Here is an 18,540-nt window from a genome sequence, read left to right as displayed (position 1 = left end):
AGCACACTACTATCACAAAGACGTGTGGGGATTAGTTTTGCACAATGCTAGATATCTCCTTTATATAGCCTTCAAATCAGAGTTTTTCCTTAGTTACAAAGAAATCCATATTCACCGTTAGATGAAAACCTGATTTAGATTCAAGCTAATATTTCTCAACCGTTAGATCAAAAACTTAGCTTGTCACACACACTTGGGTAGACGTCTACTGGGTTTGTGAAAACCATGCCCAAACATGTACGTGTATGTTGGTTTAACATAGTAACCCAAAAGGTTAACCATATGAGCATTTCATATTAACCTTGTTCTTCTTCACCATAACTAGTTCAATTGACTCAAATGAACTAGTTAGTGAGTTGTTCAATTGCTATGAGATCTTATGTAACAACACAAGACACAATTGAAACAAAGATGATTCGATTCGATTGAATCGTCTCATGAACTTTATAGCCACGGTTTTCATTAATCATTCCTTAGTAATTTAAGTTTCATGTTCAGAGCACATCTTTAGATCATCACCTCTTAAGCTCACAAACAAGTTCGCGGACTTAAGACAACCGGTGGAGTTTTCCAAACTCAGCAGAAAATCTCGGCAAAGAGACTTTCGCCAGTTCGCGGACTGAGTTCACGGACTTACACGCAAATGAGTTTTTGGAATATCCCAGCAGAAATTATCAGTACAAGAACTTCCGTCAGTTCGCGGACTGGGTTCGCGGACTTGCAAAGCCAATTCCTCCGGTTTCTCTCAATCAACAAAGTTCGAAAACTTCGGATTAAGGAATACATGGTTATGTAATCTAAACTCTCATTCCAATCATTGAGACATTCTCAGAGGACGTTATATAGTCGTTATTCACAGATCGTTTCGCGTCAGAGCAATTCTCAAAGTAATTGAAACTTTTCATGACTTTCGTCACTAGGTGAAAATAAACTTGATCAAAGCGAAACGCTTTACCAACACATGATTTAGAGATATAGATAGGCGAGACATACTCGGCTCAAAATATCAAATGTGTATGATCCAGTCTATATAGCATACGAATTTTGTCTAATAAGAAGTAGGAGATAGAAGAGATAGACTTTTGAGTGATAGATATGTTCAAGTCTCCACATACCTTTTTGTTGATGAAGTTCCACGGTTCCTTGAGTACATCTTCGTCATTGCATGATGAATCGCCATGAAGTCCTTGAGCTCAACTACACTTTTCTATCCTAGTCCGAGACTTAGCTATGTAGGCTAGAAATCAAGACTCATAGTTTTGATCACTAACATTGACAAACATGCTTGAGATAGCAACGCATGCGAGGTCGACCGAGCTATGCTCTAACAGTGTTACAAAGACTGATAGGTCTAAAGTGGCTTAGGGATGTAGGATTATCAACTTTAGGAATGAGAGAAATAAAGGTGAAATTCATCTCTTTGAGCATATGATCAGAGATAAAGAAATGTTAGACCATTTTGACAATGTCATTTCCAATTAGCTCCCAATTGGCTTGAAAGAAGTTGGGAGGGGAACCATCTGGTCCTGGAGCTTTATCCTTTTCCATACTGAAAAAGGTGGACTTAACCTCATTGTAATCTGGTGCTCTGTTTAGCATAATGTTGTCATCTGTGGTAATGGTAGTAGGTATTAGGTTGATAATTTCTGGGTTAATTATTGGGTTTTCAGCTGTAGCCATATTAGAGAAATGATGTGTGCATGAAACAGTTCTTAATTTCCTGGTAATCTGTTATCCAGGCTCCTTTATTGTCTTGAATTTTATCAATCTTGTTTCTCCTATTTCTACTCTTGGTAGTTCTGTGAATGTAGTTAGTGTTCTGATCACCAAGCTTTATGAATTGATCTCTACTCTTTGTTTTCCAGAACTTTTCTTCAATGTCCTGCCAATCCTTTAGATGCTTTCTAGCTAGATCCAGAGCTTGACTCTGATCATGTCTGAAGTAGTTGTTGTGAAGCCAATGAAGATGTTGTTTGCATTCATCTATGTTGGTTTTGATATTGCCATAAACTTCCTTGTTCCAGACTCTAAGTTTGAGTTTGATATCTTTAAGTCTTCTAGCTATGAGGAAAGCACTAGAACCAGAAAGATTTTTACCCCAACATTCAGCTATGATTTTATTACAGTCCTCATGATCCAACCAAGGACCAAAGAACTCGAATGGGATTTTACCAATTTTCTAATTGGGATTTGAATTTAAGAGGATGAGGTTGTGATCAGACCCAATATGCAGCATATTTGAGATGGAGGTATTAGGATATAGAAGTAGCCAACTTTCAGTTGCTAGCCCTCTATCCAATCTTTGTTCAGTGAGAGCATGACAACTTCTCTTGTTTGACCAAGTGAATGGGCAGCCAGTGGTGCCCAGATCCACTAAATCCAGATCCAAAATCATGTTGTTAAAAAAGACATCTTCATTATCATCAATTGGTTGAGTACTAAACTTTTCAGTGTCATGGAGAATGAAATTGAAATCACCAATAACCAACCAAGGTAATTGGTTGTTAGCAACAGTTTTATCCAACATTTTCCAGGACTCAACTTTGCTATTGAAATCATAAGGGCTACCATAATAGCCAGTGAATATCCAAGGTGGACCATTAGCAGGCCTGACTATAGCATTGATATGGTTTAGGGAGAAATCAGTTATTTCAACATTCAGATTACTCTTCCATATCAAGGCTAAGCCACCAGCAGTGCCACTTGTCCCCCCTGGGTTAACAAACCAATAGTTGTTGACATTAACCTCAATCATAGTTTTTTTTTAGCTTTTCTTGTTTTTGTTTTGTTTCAGATAGAAAGATGATATCTGGGTTCAGCTTATTTAACATGTCATTCAGATACTTCTTAGCATCCTTTGTTCCTAATCCTTGAAAATTCTATGCCAAAGAGGTAAAGAATTTTCAGAAGTATGACACATTAGAATATTTGTAAGTAAGCCTTTATAGAAATATTATCATAGCAAGGAGTGTTATAAATTTGGAAAGATAACCTGATGAACTGATAAAACAAAAGAAACTTATGATTAGTGAGGGAGAGTTGTACCATTTCTTCAGAGGAGGAGCTGCCCAAGTCACCATTAGCCAACAAGATTGTATTAGTGCCCAGCTGCTCAGCATAAAGATCATCATGGTCCTTAAATCTTTTGAGACTATCAGAGACAGTAGAGTTGATATTCCTGTCATCTTCATAATGAGAAGGCTTCTTTCTTTTGGGTTCCATCATTGTAGTCATCAGAGGATTATGGTCAGTTTCAAAATCATGAGCTTTCTTCTTAGCCTTCCAAGCCTCCTTCTTCTTTTTAGCCAATTCAACCTCCATTCTTGTCTTAATTTGGGCTAGAGTGGGTAGAGAATTGAAGGGAAATGGATTTTGAGGAGGAGAAGCAGGAAAGATAGCCTAAGTGACTATAATTTGAGAGTTAATGTTTTCAGTGGGGGTGGGGTTTCTGGTTCTAGCAGCAGTTTCCATCCTTGGAAGGTTTTTCTTGTAGGTGCCTATAATTATTTTGGACAATTCAAGTTTTTTGTTTCTAATGTGACATGCTAGAACATCTGGGTGGGGGGTATCTTGTTCTTCATTTGGTGTTGATTGACCTCCAAAGATGATAGGGATGTTGGAAGTTGTAGCAATGTTTTCTATGGATTTTTCAAGCTCTAGTCTTTTTGAAATTTTCATTCTGACTTCAAATTCAACAGCAGCATCAGCATTAGAGTAAGGCCTGTAAATAACATCCTTTCCATCTTGAACAATTTTTTGTTGATGAATTTTTGGAGGAGGAGATGGTTGGGGGGTTGGGAGATGGGGATGTTGAGATTGGGGATGATTTGGTGGAACATGACATAGAGGGCTTGGGTGATCAAGTATTTTGCAAACTTTGCAGAATTTTATACCATAAGCAACTTCCATCCAGTGAGAAAGAGTAGTGGTTTCAAATGCTTCAATACCAAATTTGAGAGGTCTAGTGACATCAATTGTAAGCTTTACTTCCAATTCTTTTTCAAATCTATCCCTTCCATAAGGTTTCTTTGCATCTTGATAAACTCCAGTTGGTCTGAAAATTCCTCTTATATCAGGGATTATATGTTTTGGTATTCTTTTGATAAGAAGCCAGATCATGACTTTTGAGAAGAGTTCTTCATCAATCAAATCTGGTCCCCCAACTGCAACTCCAACCAAAATCATGAGTTTGTCAAAAACACCTCTAGTGCCTCTTTTTCTCAAAATAGAATAGTCTTCTTCATAAGTAAGCCTGAGAATGTAATAGTTTCTTCTTATGTTCCAGATATCTACCCTAACTCTACTCAGTAGCTCCCAGTTAGCGTTGATGAAGTTGTTGACTCTAGTAGTTTGGAAACGAACATTGTTACATAATTTCCCAATAAAGGACCATTTACAGTCTAGTGGTTGTTTAGCTTTGACATTGTCAGGATTAAGAAATACCTTTGGAAACAGATCCTCATGTATATTTAGAGCAATGTTCATTTTTCTTACCAAAGTTCCAATGCTGCAGATGAGGAATTTGAAGTTGAATCCCATGGGAGAGAAGGGAGAGGTTTTGCATATGCAGTATTTGGAGGGGTAATGGTCACTGAATGTGTAAAGAAGTATATATAAGTGGTCAAGAGGGAGAAGAAAGGTACAGGATTTAATTTGAAAAATAGTCATGGGCATATAATCTTGGTTGTTTTCAAATTCACCTTTGGTATGACTAAACATATAATTGTACTGGTGAGGAACTGGAACAGAAGGATACTGATGTTGAAGCAGTTAGCTTCTCTTCTGGTGTCTGGGTGTAGGAAAGTTTTCGTCCCTTGTGGAGATGTAGATTCATGCCTGGAAGAAGGCTTGATGGCTAACGGTACTTGGATGCTTACCCTGCGACAGCAGAGAGAGTTAGTGCTAAGAGACAAGTTTTTCTTTTTACCTTTTTCTGTTGTGATGGTTTTGTGTTGTGGTTGAGCATTCATTTGACTAGCGGTGTAGAAACAGAAGCCAAAGAGTATTTGGGCTCCGTTTAGATAATATGGCCTATATTTTAGACCTCTGAGGCCCATCAACCGTGTCTAGTTTCATGTTGAGAGAGCCACCATTCCACCAAATGGCCAGAGAAATGCTAGAAGTGCAGGTGGGAGTGATCAAGTGAGAGATGGAGGAAGGTATGAATTTCGGAATAGTGTTCATGAAGTTGGGAGTGGAAGCGGTTCTAAGGCTGAAGATTGTACAACTCCTACCGGTGGTTTCCAAGAGGAACAAGAACCTTCTCCAATTCCAAGTGCTGATCCAATGTGGGGTGTGGATGGTGGTTGGGTTTTGTTTTCCACTCATCCCAGGCATGGGCCATTTGTGGTGAATTAAGGTGTGGTACTTGTTGGTGATCGATATGTGGTATGTGGAGTGCGACAAGGCTTTTTTGCAAATGTAATGCTTGATCCTGTCAGAGCTGCAATTCGTAGAAATGCTGCAATTCTCACTCCTCCTCAGGATGTGATATTCCCTCAACTTGGCATGTTGTGTCCCGTGGTTGTCCGAATTTCTACTGAGGTTGGTGCCATTGCAAATGCTGGTTTTGGGGAAGTAAATCCTCCTCAGGTTGGACCAGAGCCAGGTCAGCACCTCCAGTAGAGACTGCAGAAGTTCCAGCTGAGCATGTCCCTGCAAGAGTACCTGCAGGAGTATCTGGGCAGTCTAGATCTATCTAGAAAGGTAAGGTTAGCAACAACATGCAAAGGGATGTGAGGGTTTTCAATTCTGCACACTATAGTACTATCAATTTGGATGTTTTTTGAAAAACAGATGGCTTTGTTAATTCTTGTTGTGATGTTTTCATGATTAAAGTAAGACAAGTAAACCATAGACATGTGATGGAATATGTTTTTGTAGCTTATTTTGAATGTGGTATTGAAATTGAAACATATGTTTAATCTATGCTTGTTGAGTAGACTAAAGTTTCCCTGAGAATTAAACCAAAGATTTATTATGATTCCTATTAAAGCATGCTTAACAAAAATAGATTGGGGATGGAGTGTGTTGTGATTGTTATTGTAATTTCTTAGGTAAATTAGAGAAATATTGGGATTGAGACTACTGATGGGGAGGCAATTGTGATGAATTAATATTTGGAATAAGCGTAGAATAGGTTGAGGTAAAGCCTCAAAGACATAAGACATGGAGATGTAGCGTGACTTATGAGGATGACATACCAGATCAAACTTGTTTAGGTACTTCCATTAGTAGTGTAGGTGATAGTGGAGATTGTTCAGATTCCAGTTGTATAAGCTTATCAGAGAGATCAGTGAGAGTGTCTTTTGGTGTTTGAGATTCTTGTTTAGGTACTGCTTCAGATTATTGAGGTAGTGTAGATTACATTCTCCACTTCGAAATTTTTTGTGAAACAAGGAGAGTGTTATTTATAGTAATATTGGAAGTTGGATTAACCAACCTGTGGCGACCTACCCACCAATGTTCATTCTCTTTTCTTTTCGGTTTTTTAAGCGTGTTGTCTTCATTCGGTTGCAGCATAGGTTTTATTTTTATTTTTCTAAGTCATGAATGTTAAAAGATCATGAGAGGTGTAACTCACATGATTAATGATTTTTCTCATGCCTATTGGTTTTTTGTCCTATGAAAGCTAGCCTATAACTTTATATAGGATGAACTGCGAAAAATAAACCGTTTATGTGAGCACTAGTAGAAGATGATAATGAGTTAATTAAGATGGTGAAGGGAGTGAATTTGTGGAATAACATAAAATGCAAAGACAGTATCCTTCAAGACAACTGTACCAAGTTTCGGGATGAGACAGGGTATAAACTTTCAGACATGGGAGGAAACTAAACATATTGACTTGTGAAACACAATCTTGAGGTGTTAGTACATATGACACTGTGTTTGGCTTTACTCCACTTCCATCATAAATAATGAATTAACCATTTGATTATATCACTTTTTTTGGTTTGCGAAAAGAGTTAACTGTAAGTGAAGTGATGAGAATTTCTTCGGAAACACATATTACATTTACTGTGAAATATAGCCGGGATTATATCAATTTTTTTCATAATATAGTTTGTACTTTGCTCTAATAGCTCTTCAAAGAAGTAATCTTAATTGTTTCAGCAACTAATAAATTATTTATGACTTTAATTTTTTGATTCTCAACTCTTTGATTTTTCAAAGAAGCAATGTTAATTGATTCAGCAACTTCTCCTATCGATAACTATTTAGAATGTGGATATAGTTCTACGGAATAAAACCATTTGATATGGGTTCATCTGTTTTTACCTTCATTAGGTGCCTCACGGTCTAGGACCCAAAACACAAAGTGCATATACAAACTATACGAAGAAACAATAATTCGATACATGTCACTGCTTTGTTCGCAAGACAGGTCTCACCGTTAGGTTGTTGTTCTTTTTTTAAGCGTGTGATCCTATTTCTGTTGCAACTGCTGTAGCCATGAAGGTTAAAAGTACATGAGAAGAGCAAGTCATATAGTTCATGATTTTTCTAATGTCATGTCTAAATAATGGATTTTTATCCTCCAAAAGCTGGCCTCCAAAAGTCATATAGTTCATTCTAATGTCTAATGGAGTATACACGATTTATTGCGAGGCTAGTTAAGGATGGTGAATTTGTCGTATGCCGTATCTGCAAAAGAATTATGGAGTATATTTCAAGACCGCTATAACAAATTTTGGGATGAAACATGATAGAGAAAAATTTAGAGTTAATTAGTGTTTGGGTCGTGGATTTTGATACCCTTTAGTGTTTAGGTCCTAAATTTGTCCGTTATAGTATTTGGGTCATCGACCCGGTTTGTCAACACGGTCTAATGGTCAAACTGTTGCTATCCATCAACTTCTGTTAGTCTAGTAATACGAAGAAAATCTTCTACAAATGTTCAGTTAAGACCTAAACTTTACAATGGAATTTTTTCTTCCTTTATCATTTTTTTGGAATCTATACTAAGAAGCTGAGGTGATTTATCAGTTGATCGTTGATGAAAGATGCAGGAAATCAAGATGGAGTTTTGAATCTGTGATAGATTGCCTAATCTAAAATCACACTAGGAACCAAAACCAAAAAAACCAGGTGGACGATGGGTAGGAAATGACCAGAATGTATACCATATTGTTCTACTTCTTTTCATTTCCCGTTAAAATTAAAATAGAAAACATCAAGTTTGAAATTTTAACAACTAAAAATCCGCACTTTTTTTCTTGATTGTTTTGAATTCCAACATTTCAAATACTGGGGGTTTAACAATTTTTTTTTGTTAAATCGATGAAAAACCTAGGTTACGAATCAAAATTGAATATTCAGAATCCAGGAATCTAAATGAATGAGTACATATTTATAGAAGAAGAAACAGAAAAAGGTGGAATTGATGGATGGGGGTTTGTGGAGGGACAGGTGCTTTATTGGATCGAGATACAAAACACACAGCAATCAAGGTCGAAACAACACAAGATTATAAACCCTAAAAACAGGGTACGAGATGGTATGTTTCTTGGAGCCCTTTTGGTGTTTTGGTTTATTAGATCGAAGAGGTGCTGTGACCAATGATTTCTTGGATGATTGCCTGAGATGTTGAAGTCTTTGGAGTCCTAGATTGATTTGGATTAATCACTCATGTATGGAATCGAATTTGTAGGGATGAATTAAGCAATCAACAGCAAACACTCTCTTTGTCACCAGTTTTATCACTTTATGCCCTTCAACTGTTCTAGAAAACTCCACGCAGAGCCAATCGGTTCGAGTCTATATAGTGGATAGTAGAAATTGACATTTGATCTCAAATTAGTTGGGCTTTGGACACTCTAGTCCTGTCACTTCATGCCTAATAGTTGGAGGTCCAAATTTACCAAATGCTGAACGAGTCGGTCCATTTTTGAACGATTTAATCCAAAATGTGCTTTCTTTGATGACAAAAGTATCCATCAAATAAAATCGGGATATTCCTTCGTCATAATCATTTTCCGTTTTATGGTTTCGTATGCTGAAACTCTAGAAAGAGCTCTCCATCTGCTCATGTCTTATAGGATTTTGATAAAAAAAATTCTCAATTCATGATCTGGTTTAGATCATTTTAAACTTGTCTACCTTTCCCCTCTCTCTTAACTCCCAAGAACCTCTCGAAGATAACTCACAACAAACAGATCTAGTAAACTTTTATTCAAATCTTATTCAGATTCAGTTAAATTTTACATTAACAGTTTGTTTTTAACATTTCGTGGGAAATCTTATTACAATTTCTTTTGCAATACTTTTAGGTATTCGTTTTTATTTTCATTGGTTGTCAGATCCTATTCTGATCAGTCAATTTTGTATTTGTGGTTCATTTTGTGTATAAGTTCCTGGATCCGTTAAATTAATAACATGTTTAAGGAAATTCTTAATTTGCATGAGATGTATTCAAGGTTTATTGAATTTTGGTGGAGAATCCTTTGTTTTTTTTTTGTTGATCGTCTACTATTCATGCATTGAGTCTTAATTCCCTTACATACAGATTTGAAGGAGTCACTTTAGTACAAAAAGCATGGGGTTATCATTCACCTAGTTGTTGGTTATTTGTTGAGAAAGAGATGCGTATCTTGGTGGTCGGTCTTTGATGCTGCTGGTGAGACTGCTCAAGTTTGAAGAGATTGTAACACAAATTCCTACCACTGGTAAGTCATATATTTGTGTTATTATATGATTTCTACGGATTAGCTATGTTTTCCATTATTAGATTGAAGGATAGTATTATACTGTCAACGATGGTTCGAATTAGATCGGTGCATATTAGTTTATTCCATTCTTTATTGGAGATTTTTTGAGGTTGAGAAGTTAATTGGTGGTATTCTTGCAGAGAGTTAATAGGAATTGGTTTCTAGCTAACCATTAATAAGTTAAAAAATGATTAATTAATTTATAATGATATGTTTTTTAGGTTTAAAATCATATATATACCATAAGAAAACATTTCATTTTGACAAATTAAGTCTTGGAACTAGGATCCAACAAAGTGGACTCCACCCCAGTCTTAATACATAGGTTATCTAGGTGGAATTGCGTTTAAAAAACTTTAGATAAATGACGTCTTAGTCAAGTGTTTATATGTTGAGAGATTATAGTGTTCATTTGGTTTAATTGGAGTAACCAAGGTAGACGACTATCAGTGTTGCATCCAAGTACATGTTAGGTTGGGAAGATATTGTTTAGGATGATAAAAATGACTGAGAGAGATGCATTTATTATACCTCCAAGGTAAATGCTCAATTTGAGCCATGTTCCCATAGATTCTGCATAACCAGGCACCTTCTCAATTGACAAATATATTTCTTTTTTGCAATCCAACATTACTTGAGGTGATTCAGGTTGATCTCAACACACTATGACGATACTTTTTTATTTTTTCCTACCTAATAATATCATCCTTACTTTTTTATTTTATTTCTTCAATTGTTGATGTACATAATTTGTACATATGTTCATTTTAAGCGTGTACATAACTGTACACTTGTTAATTTTCATGATTATTGTTCCTTTCTTCCGGTTAGTTTAAATGATTATTCACCTTTTAATCTAGCTATCTTCTTTTACCTTCTTATGGATCATTTAAAGACCTGGTTGAGTTTCTGTAAATACGGGTTCTCTAAAAAAATTCAGTATTAACTTAATAGTAAACTTGTTTTCTAGAAGAGGATAATAAACATAAAACTACAACTATAAAAAAATGGTTTATCATAACTATGCTTCTTAAGCTTGAGAAAAAACCATTTGAAGGAGGAAATGGAACTTCAACATTTTTGCTTCTATCCCCACTTGTGCTAATGTTATAATAAGAACAAATTGATGAGTTATAGCACGTTTTGTAGGTATGGATGTTGGATTTTTGTAAACGTGTACATAGTTGTACACCATTGTGTTATCTCAATGATATATTACCTGTTCTTTTGGATGTGGACGTTGGATTAGTTGTATTTTTGTAGATGTGTACACAATTATACACCATTGAGCTCTCTTATATGATTTTACAGTCTATTTTGTGGGTGTGGATGTTGGATTAGTTAGAGTTTTGTAGAGGTGTACATGTTTGTACACTAGTATGCTCTATGATGAATGGATGGTCTGTCATGTGGGTATCATGCTAGAATTTTTTAGCTTTCTGTGGAGTTGTACATATATGTACACTAGTATGCTCTGTATCGATTAGTTTGAAGTTATTTTTGATTTTAAGATTGTCGGAATCATGTTTTTGGTGTACATAGTTGTACACATGTTAATTGTTAATGTGTACATAGGTGTACACATGTTGATTATTAATTTCCACATAGTTGTACACGTACTGGTTGTTAATGTGTACATATGTATACACATGCTGACTATAAATGTGCACATAGTTGTACACATACTAATTTTTTGTGTGTGGATTTTTGTAGTTGTGGAGGAAGATTAGAGATCTCAAGGAAGAAATTGTTCCCATGGACCTGTTATATATGATGGTGAGTTTGTTTTTGAAGTTGCTCAGATCTTTGCATCGTTCAATGATATAATTATTGTAAGTATCAAAGTTATGGTTCTTCTTTCTTTCGTTGATACTGTATTTTTTGTGTTGTGGAAGTTGTATAGAACTCCAGTATGTTTCAAGTTTGTTTGCAAAATGTGAATGATTTGTCAGGAAGGAAAACTTTGGTTCATATTTGTTGGTATGTATTTGTTTTAGCTTATTATTTCACAGTTTTGCTTCATACATATACCTGGTAGTTTGCAGCTATAAGCATGTAGTGGTGTTTATGTTGTTATTACTGGTGCTTACGGTACAAGATTCAAGTTGTATGTGTGTACAAACTGGTGCACCTTGTCTTATTTCACGAATATATTGCCTGCTTTATGGGTATGAATGTTGGATTTTCTGGATTTTGTGGATGTTTACATAGTTGTACACCATTGTCATGTCTCATGGATGTATTACCTTTTTTATGAGTATGATTCTTGGATTTACTAGGTTTTTGTATGTGTACATTTGTACACCAGTGTATCGGACTCATTGATATATGGCCTGTTTTATGAGTATTAATGTTGAATTTTCTAGGTTTTGGTAGATGTGTGCATAGTTGTACACCATTTTCCTATCTCATGTATTTATGACCTGTTTTTCTGGTGGATTGTGTGGATTTTTTATAGATGCGTACGTAATTGTACACTTGTCCAGTCTCATTGATATATTGTCTGTTTCATGAGTATGAATGTTATATTTTCTGGTCTTTTGTAGATGTGTACATAGTTGTACACCATTGTTTCGTCTCATTGATATATTGCATGTTCTGTGTAAGTATTGGAATTGCACTTGTTTAATTAGTCCATGTTTCGACATCATGGGTTTACAAACATTGACTCTTAGAAAAAGAATTTTCAGTATAAAACTAGCAGTATTTATCTTTTTAATCTTCATTGTAATCAGATTTAGTGGTGCAAGACCTAAGTTTCTTATGTTTTCCTTTTAGTTTTATCTTCTTCTCCACGCTTTTATTTTGACCTAATTTTTTCTTATTTACCTTTAAGCCACCCCCAGACTAGGCGATCTTATCAAAGACGGTTAATTAACCAGTAATCACCCATACCTATGTGAAGCTAATTTCTTGTACATATATGATATGACAGTGGAAACTCTTTTCTTTTATTAATAATTTCTTAGCATTAGTGATTGATCCGTGGAAAGTGGAAACAGGTTCATTTAATAATCTCCTTTTCGGTAAAGTGCAATAAACCACTAAACTGAGATCGTTTGATGTCATATTAAGTTTGTGCAGTTAAGCACAAATCGATTGTGTCTCTTTAAGTTAATAACTCAGTAACTTTTTACATTTGATCGCTTTCTTTGCTTGTTTCTTATGTGGTTGTTGGTGAAAGGTTATGACTTCTTATTCAAGCTGCGGTTTCTTATGCTTTATTGTTTTGTCCCGGTTGCAGGTTGACTACTAAACCATCCTATGCACACCATCCATTATGCAGCTAGAGCTTGGCTTGGTTGAAATCTTTGTCAGTCTGTGCAGACTATAGTGGCAGTCTTGCTATCATGAATGTTGGATTTTCTGTATTTTTGCCGATGTGTACATAGTTGTACTCTACTGTGAATTAAAAAATTTAAAAAGTGAAAATTATATATTCATACAGGTACTCTTTTTGTAGTTCTCGAACAGAGCTTTCCGAATATATAAAGTTTGTAAATTTTGGACGAGCGGTTCAAAAGATAAATTATTTTTTAACTATCTATATATTAATTAAAATTGTTGGCATCGTCGTGAGTAATTTTGGACTAGAATGCAAAAATTTGAACTAAATTGTAAAATAAAGCTATTAGTGTACTTTCCATATATTTGGACTAATCTGTACCTAATTGGCTCGGACTGGACTAAACCATACTTTTGGCATGATTTTTGAACTAAACTGTATTTTTCCCTAGTGGATATCATGCGAACAATTATCACATCATTTCCCAGTTTTCTTGCTCTATTTGTCTCCCCATATCTTATTGTCTGGTATAAGAAAGTGAACCCGAGATTGTGCTTCATTTGTAAAAATCAGTAGAATTTTGATTAGATAGATGATGGTTTTTGAAGAATCACGGCGATGATGATCAGGGATTTAACCATAATTAACACTTTGACCAAAAACGTTAGTTGACTTGGTTGACTGACAGGGTCAACGACCCAAACACAATAACGGACAAACTTAGACCCAAACACTAAGAGATACCAAAATTCACGGCCCAAATACTAATTAACTCAAAATTTTAGATACGGGAGAAAACTAAAATATCTTTGATTGGAAAAAATTGGCAAACAGATTGGAAAATGTTGAACTGCACATTGAATCGTGAATTTATTTTGGAATGGCTTTATCATCAACCTTAGCTGCGAGGACTAGTATTTTTGATGAATAGGGTGTCTAATTGCTTAGTTTTTTATGCAAAGGTAACGCAAACAACCTTCAGTGGTTATAGGACATTAATCCTCATTGGCTACCATGCGTAATTGTTCACGTTGGGACACCGAAAACGCAGATTGTTCTTGTTTACTGTTTACCATCGTAAAGTTAATTCAGAACCGTTTTAGTAATTGATGGTATCATAATTTCACATAATCATATTAATGTTATATGTGCTATATAACCAATATGGATTTAGACACGCCTGTAAGTTCTTGGCATTTCAGGTTCATGCATTTTCCCACTAGATTTTGGAGTAGGTAAGCCAGGAGATGCATGATTTAATTGTATGTCCATGCATGTTTCTAATGTAGAATCTGAAGAAGATTACGATTTGGAATTAGTACTTGCATGCCTTACTATACACGGAACGGAATCCAGACGTATAAAAAAAATTATGCTATAAACAAGCATATTGCAATAATGTGAGAGCAGAGCTATAGATTTATTGCGAGTACTCTAGGTGTTGGATTGCTAAGTTTATTCTACAATGGCTTCATCATCGACATTAGCAGCAGCGGACGCAAAGAAAATAAAGATGGATGACGGGGGTTCATTAGCAGCACCGGAGGCAAAGAAGGCAAAGTTTGATACCGAGAGTTATTCTCCAAAGACGGAAGCAGAAGAGTCAGTTGGTGAGTCAAAATCTGTAAATGATAGCATAGCTTCGGCATCATCAACAAAGAAAATGCTCATTTTAAGAAGTTCCGACAACGAAACTCTTGAGATTGAAGAATCAGCTGTTTTAGCATCAACAACATTAAGAGGATTGATTGAAGGGAGTGAACTTGTTGGTGCTAATATCATAATTCCACTGCCTGAGGTTTCGAGTAAAGTTTTAGTACTAATAATCTCGTATCTTAACAAACATCATAACGAGGAAAATAACAATGCGGAAGAGATGTTAAAATGGGATGAAGAATTTTTCCAAGCAATTGATACTAATGAATTGCTTTTTGATTTGATTAATGCTAGTAACTACTTGAATATAAAGAGCTTACTGGATAGTGCTTGTGATGAGGCTGCTGAAAGGCTGAAAGATATGACAGTAGAAGATGCAAGAGAAATGTTTTGGGTTGAGAATGATTTTAGTCCTGAAGCAGAAGCAAAGGGTAGACAAGAGTCTGCATGGGCTTTCAGTAAATGAGTTTTGAAATTATTGGATTTTTTTAATTGAAGTTCCTAAGAGCAACTGCAGTGGACGACTAAACCCAAATTTGGTGTCGAGTGGGCTGGCGTAGTGGGACGGACCATCGATCAAAATTTGATCAAAGAGTAAAACTCGGACCAAGTTTGGTCGGCGATTAAGACCAAATCCAAATATAGTCGGGCGTTTATATAATATCCGCCTACCCGACGGGCGTTGGTAAATGTCCGCCTGTAACCGCGCGTTCGTAAAGTTAACGCCTGATGCAGGGCGTTGGTATAATGTCCGCCTGGATGGGGCGTTGGTATAATATCCGCCTGAATGGGGCGTTGGTATGTCCTCCTGGATGGGGCGTTGGTATAATGTCCGCCTGGATGGGGCGTACGTAAAGTTAACGCCGGACACCCAGGCGTTGATATATTCATGATCCCACCTTCACAAAGTTTTGAAAACTTTGCTTGGGGCGTTGTCTTTATCAACGCCCCATTTTTTTATTTTTTTATTTTTGAACCCTGGCGAACGTATAATCTGCGTCCCACACACCAGGCGTTGCTATAGTTCACGTATCATACAGGCGTTATCTTTATCAACGCCCCATACCAGGCGTTATCTTTATCAACGCCCCATGCCAGGCGTAATCTTTATCTATGTTGGACGATGAAGCGGACTTTATATCAACGCGCGACCAAATTTACTCGTCACCCGCTACGCCACAGGACGGACTAAATCCAAATTTGATCTTTTTTTTTAGTCTTTGGTCTTTAGTTATGCTCGCACCACTGTGGACGCTCTAATGAATAATGTTGAAAGAAGTAATAACCTTTTTTTTTTTTTTTTTTTTTGACTCAGCTCACTATAGGCAGGCATAGTATAGCTGGTCTTTTTTGACTGACGACACACTATTGCATTTGGTGCGCCCACCGCACGGATCCTTCCCTACTTTGTACAACCGGAACGTGCTTTTGAATAAAAATCATTTGGATAACACCTAAAATGCTCTAACCTTTTTTTGGAATTTAGATTCCTCTACACCTCTATAGTTCAAAACTATTCGTACTATCACTTTTGTGTCATTTTTGTTAGGCACATAGTACTGAGCATTGAATAATTTTCAATAGGTTCACGGGAAAATTAATTGTTAGCGATATATTTGTACACGGTTTGTTTAGTCTACTAGGTTTACTAGGTTTCCCAGTTTACTAGTTCTTTCCTAGCTTAGTCTTACGTAAATATAGTTCTTTCCTAGAATATTTCTATTTGTTGTAACTTCTTATGTAATCTGATTCACTATATATATCAAGAAGAATAAACCAAATATTCACAGTTGTGAAAACCATTAAACATTGTCTTCTAAATACAAATCCAACATGGTATCTTCGTGCTAGGTTTTATCTCCCACAAACTTTCCTTCACAATCTTTTAACAGCCTCAGTTGCTTCAATCTACTGAGAAACTTTTCCTCACCTGCCGAAAACAGTTTTTCTTCACAGCATCGGCATCAGCAAAGCATCAGTTGCCGTGACAGCCAATACTCCTACACCGGCAGCAATCGTTCTTTTTCTCTCTTCACAAGCTTCAATGGGAGACGTCACTGATCCATCACCAACCAACAGCACCACTGGTATTGTTGATTCTAATCCTCACCTTCATCCATCTAGTCCATATTATGTTCATCTAGCAGACAATCCTACAACTATTCTCTATCAACCGGTTCTCACAAGTGAAAACTATGCCACTTGGGTTCGCGGTTTTCGCAAGGCTTTGAGTGCTAAAGCCAAACTTGGCTACATTGATGGCACCATTGTTAAGCGAGAAGTTCCAGCTGATATACCTTACTGGCAACGCTGTGATGATCTTGTTGGCAGTTGGGTTTGCAACTCCTGTGAACCAGAGATTGGTCGTAGTGTGATGTCTTTCGACACTGATCATGAGATGTGGATGGACTTGAAGAGTCATTTTGTTCAGTCCAATGCCACAAAATTGTATACCATCAAGCAATCGATTTCCACCTTGAAACAAGAGCATAACTCTGTTGCTCAATACTACACCCAGCTCAAAACTCTTTGGGATCAATTGGATTCTTTTCGACCTCCAACAACTTGTATTTTTCATGCTGGTAAGTCTATTATTGAACAACATAATCAAGATCGTGCTATGGAGTTTTTACAGGGGCTTCAAGATCGTTTCTCTGCCTTGCGAAGCCAACTCCTAGTCACTTAACCGTTACCATCGGCTGCCAAACTGTACAATCTCGTACGCCAGGAAGAAGAGCAGCAAGGCATCAACTCCGTTGTTGTTCCAATAGTTGAATCTGCTGCTTTAGCTTCTTCTCACACAGACGCCAAATCACAGCGTCCTTCCTCGCAATTCCGTCCAGTTCCTGGCAAAAACTCCTATGGCAACAAACGACCCCGGCCCTTTTGTGATCACTGTAACCAGCATGGTCACACACGACTGGTCTGTTGGAAGCTACACGGTTATCCAAATGACTCTTCAAAGGCCGCTGCTCACAATGCTACTCACAATGCTTTAGCCACAGTTGCTACACCTGTCCAGCTTTCCGCGGCTCCGTCGATCACTGCTGAGCAATACGCTCAGCTCCTGAACCTGCTCAATCCGAATAGCAACAATGTTGTGTCTCCTCCAGCGACAAACTGCGCAGGTACGTTTTCTCCTTCCCTGTTGTCTTCTTTGCCACACGTATTTTCTTGTTCTTTGTCTACTTGGATTGTAGACAGTGGTGATACGCACCATATGCTCTTCTATATCGTCTTTCACCACTTATGCGGTGGTTGATAAACCAATTGACGTACAATTGCCAGATGGATCGTTTACATCTGTGAGCCATATTGGCAATATTGATTTATCACCTACAATCAAATTAATTGATGTTCTTCATGTTCCCAGTTTTAAATTCAATCTCATATCGGTTAGTCAACTAACCAAAACAACCAAGTGTTGTATTAAATTTTCTCATGATTCATGTGTCTTCCAGGACCTTCAAACGAACAAGGAGATTGGATGGAGTAGGCGCATTGCGGGCCTATATCATTTTAGCTTCCATCCTTCTGTTTTTTCTTTTATTGCAAATAAGAAGCCAATGGATATGTGGCATTGCTGTTTAGGCCATCCCAGTGAGGATTGTTTTCGTTTATTATCTCGTACTTTTAATTGCATTGATTCCAAGAGTACTCACTCCTGTATTGCATGTCCTTTAGCTAAACAAACAAGGTTACCATTTAATAAAAGTACTTATTCATCTTCTTATGCTTTCCAGCTAATTCATGTTGATATTTGGGGACCATTTTCCGTAGCATCTTGTACGGGTGCCGGATACTTTCTCACTTTAGTTGATGATTACACTCGATTCACTTGGGTTTATCTCATGGTTGTAAAATCAGAAACCCTAACGTGTTTACAAA

The 18,540-nt window shown here is 36.8% G+C and overlaps 2 protein-coding genes across 2 annotated transcripts; one reads left to right on the top strand and one right to left on the bottom strand.

Annotated features, from left to right (window-relative positions):
• Positions 1 to 1,681: 1,681 nt before the first annotated feature.
• Positions 1,682 to 3,321, bottom strand: LOC113325853. The gene is made up of 3 exons (XM_026573721.1): positions 3,078 to 3,321; positions 2,223 to 2,712; positions 1,682 to 2,075 (listed from the first exon to the last, which is right to left on the bottom strand). Exons 1-3 carry the CDS (start codon positions 3,319 to 3,321, stop codon positions 1,682 to 1,684), a joined length of 1,128 nt encoding a protein of 375 aa, XP_026429506.1.
• Positions 3,322 to 14,461: 11,140 nt separating this feature from the next.
• Positions 14,462 to 15,118, top strand: LOC113325852 (SKP1-like protein 11). The gene has a single exon (XM_026573720.1). It carries the CDS (start codon positions 14,462 to 14,464, stop codon positions 15,116 to 15,118), a length of 657 nt encoding a protein of 218 aa, XP_026429505.1.
• Positions 15,119 to 18,540: the final 3,422 nt, after the last annotated feature.

Source organism: Papaver somniferum, unplaced genomic scaffold, assembly GCF_003573695.1.
Source record: "Papaver somniferum cultivar HN1 unplaced genomic scaffold, ASM357369v1 unplaced-scaffold_0, whole genome shotgun sequence".
Lineage (NCBI taxonomy): Eukaryota > Viridiplantae > Streptophyta > Magnoliopsida > Ranunculales > Papaveraceae > Papaver > Papaver somniferum.
Note: the sequence above shows the minus strand (reverse complement) of the source record. Positions and strands in the feature narration are given on the sequence as shown.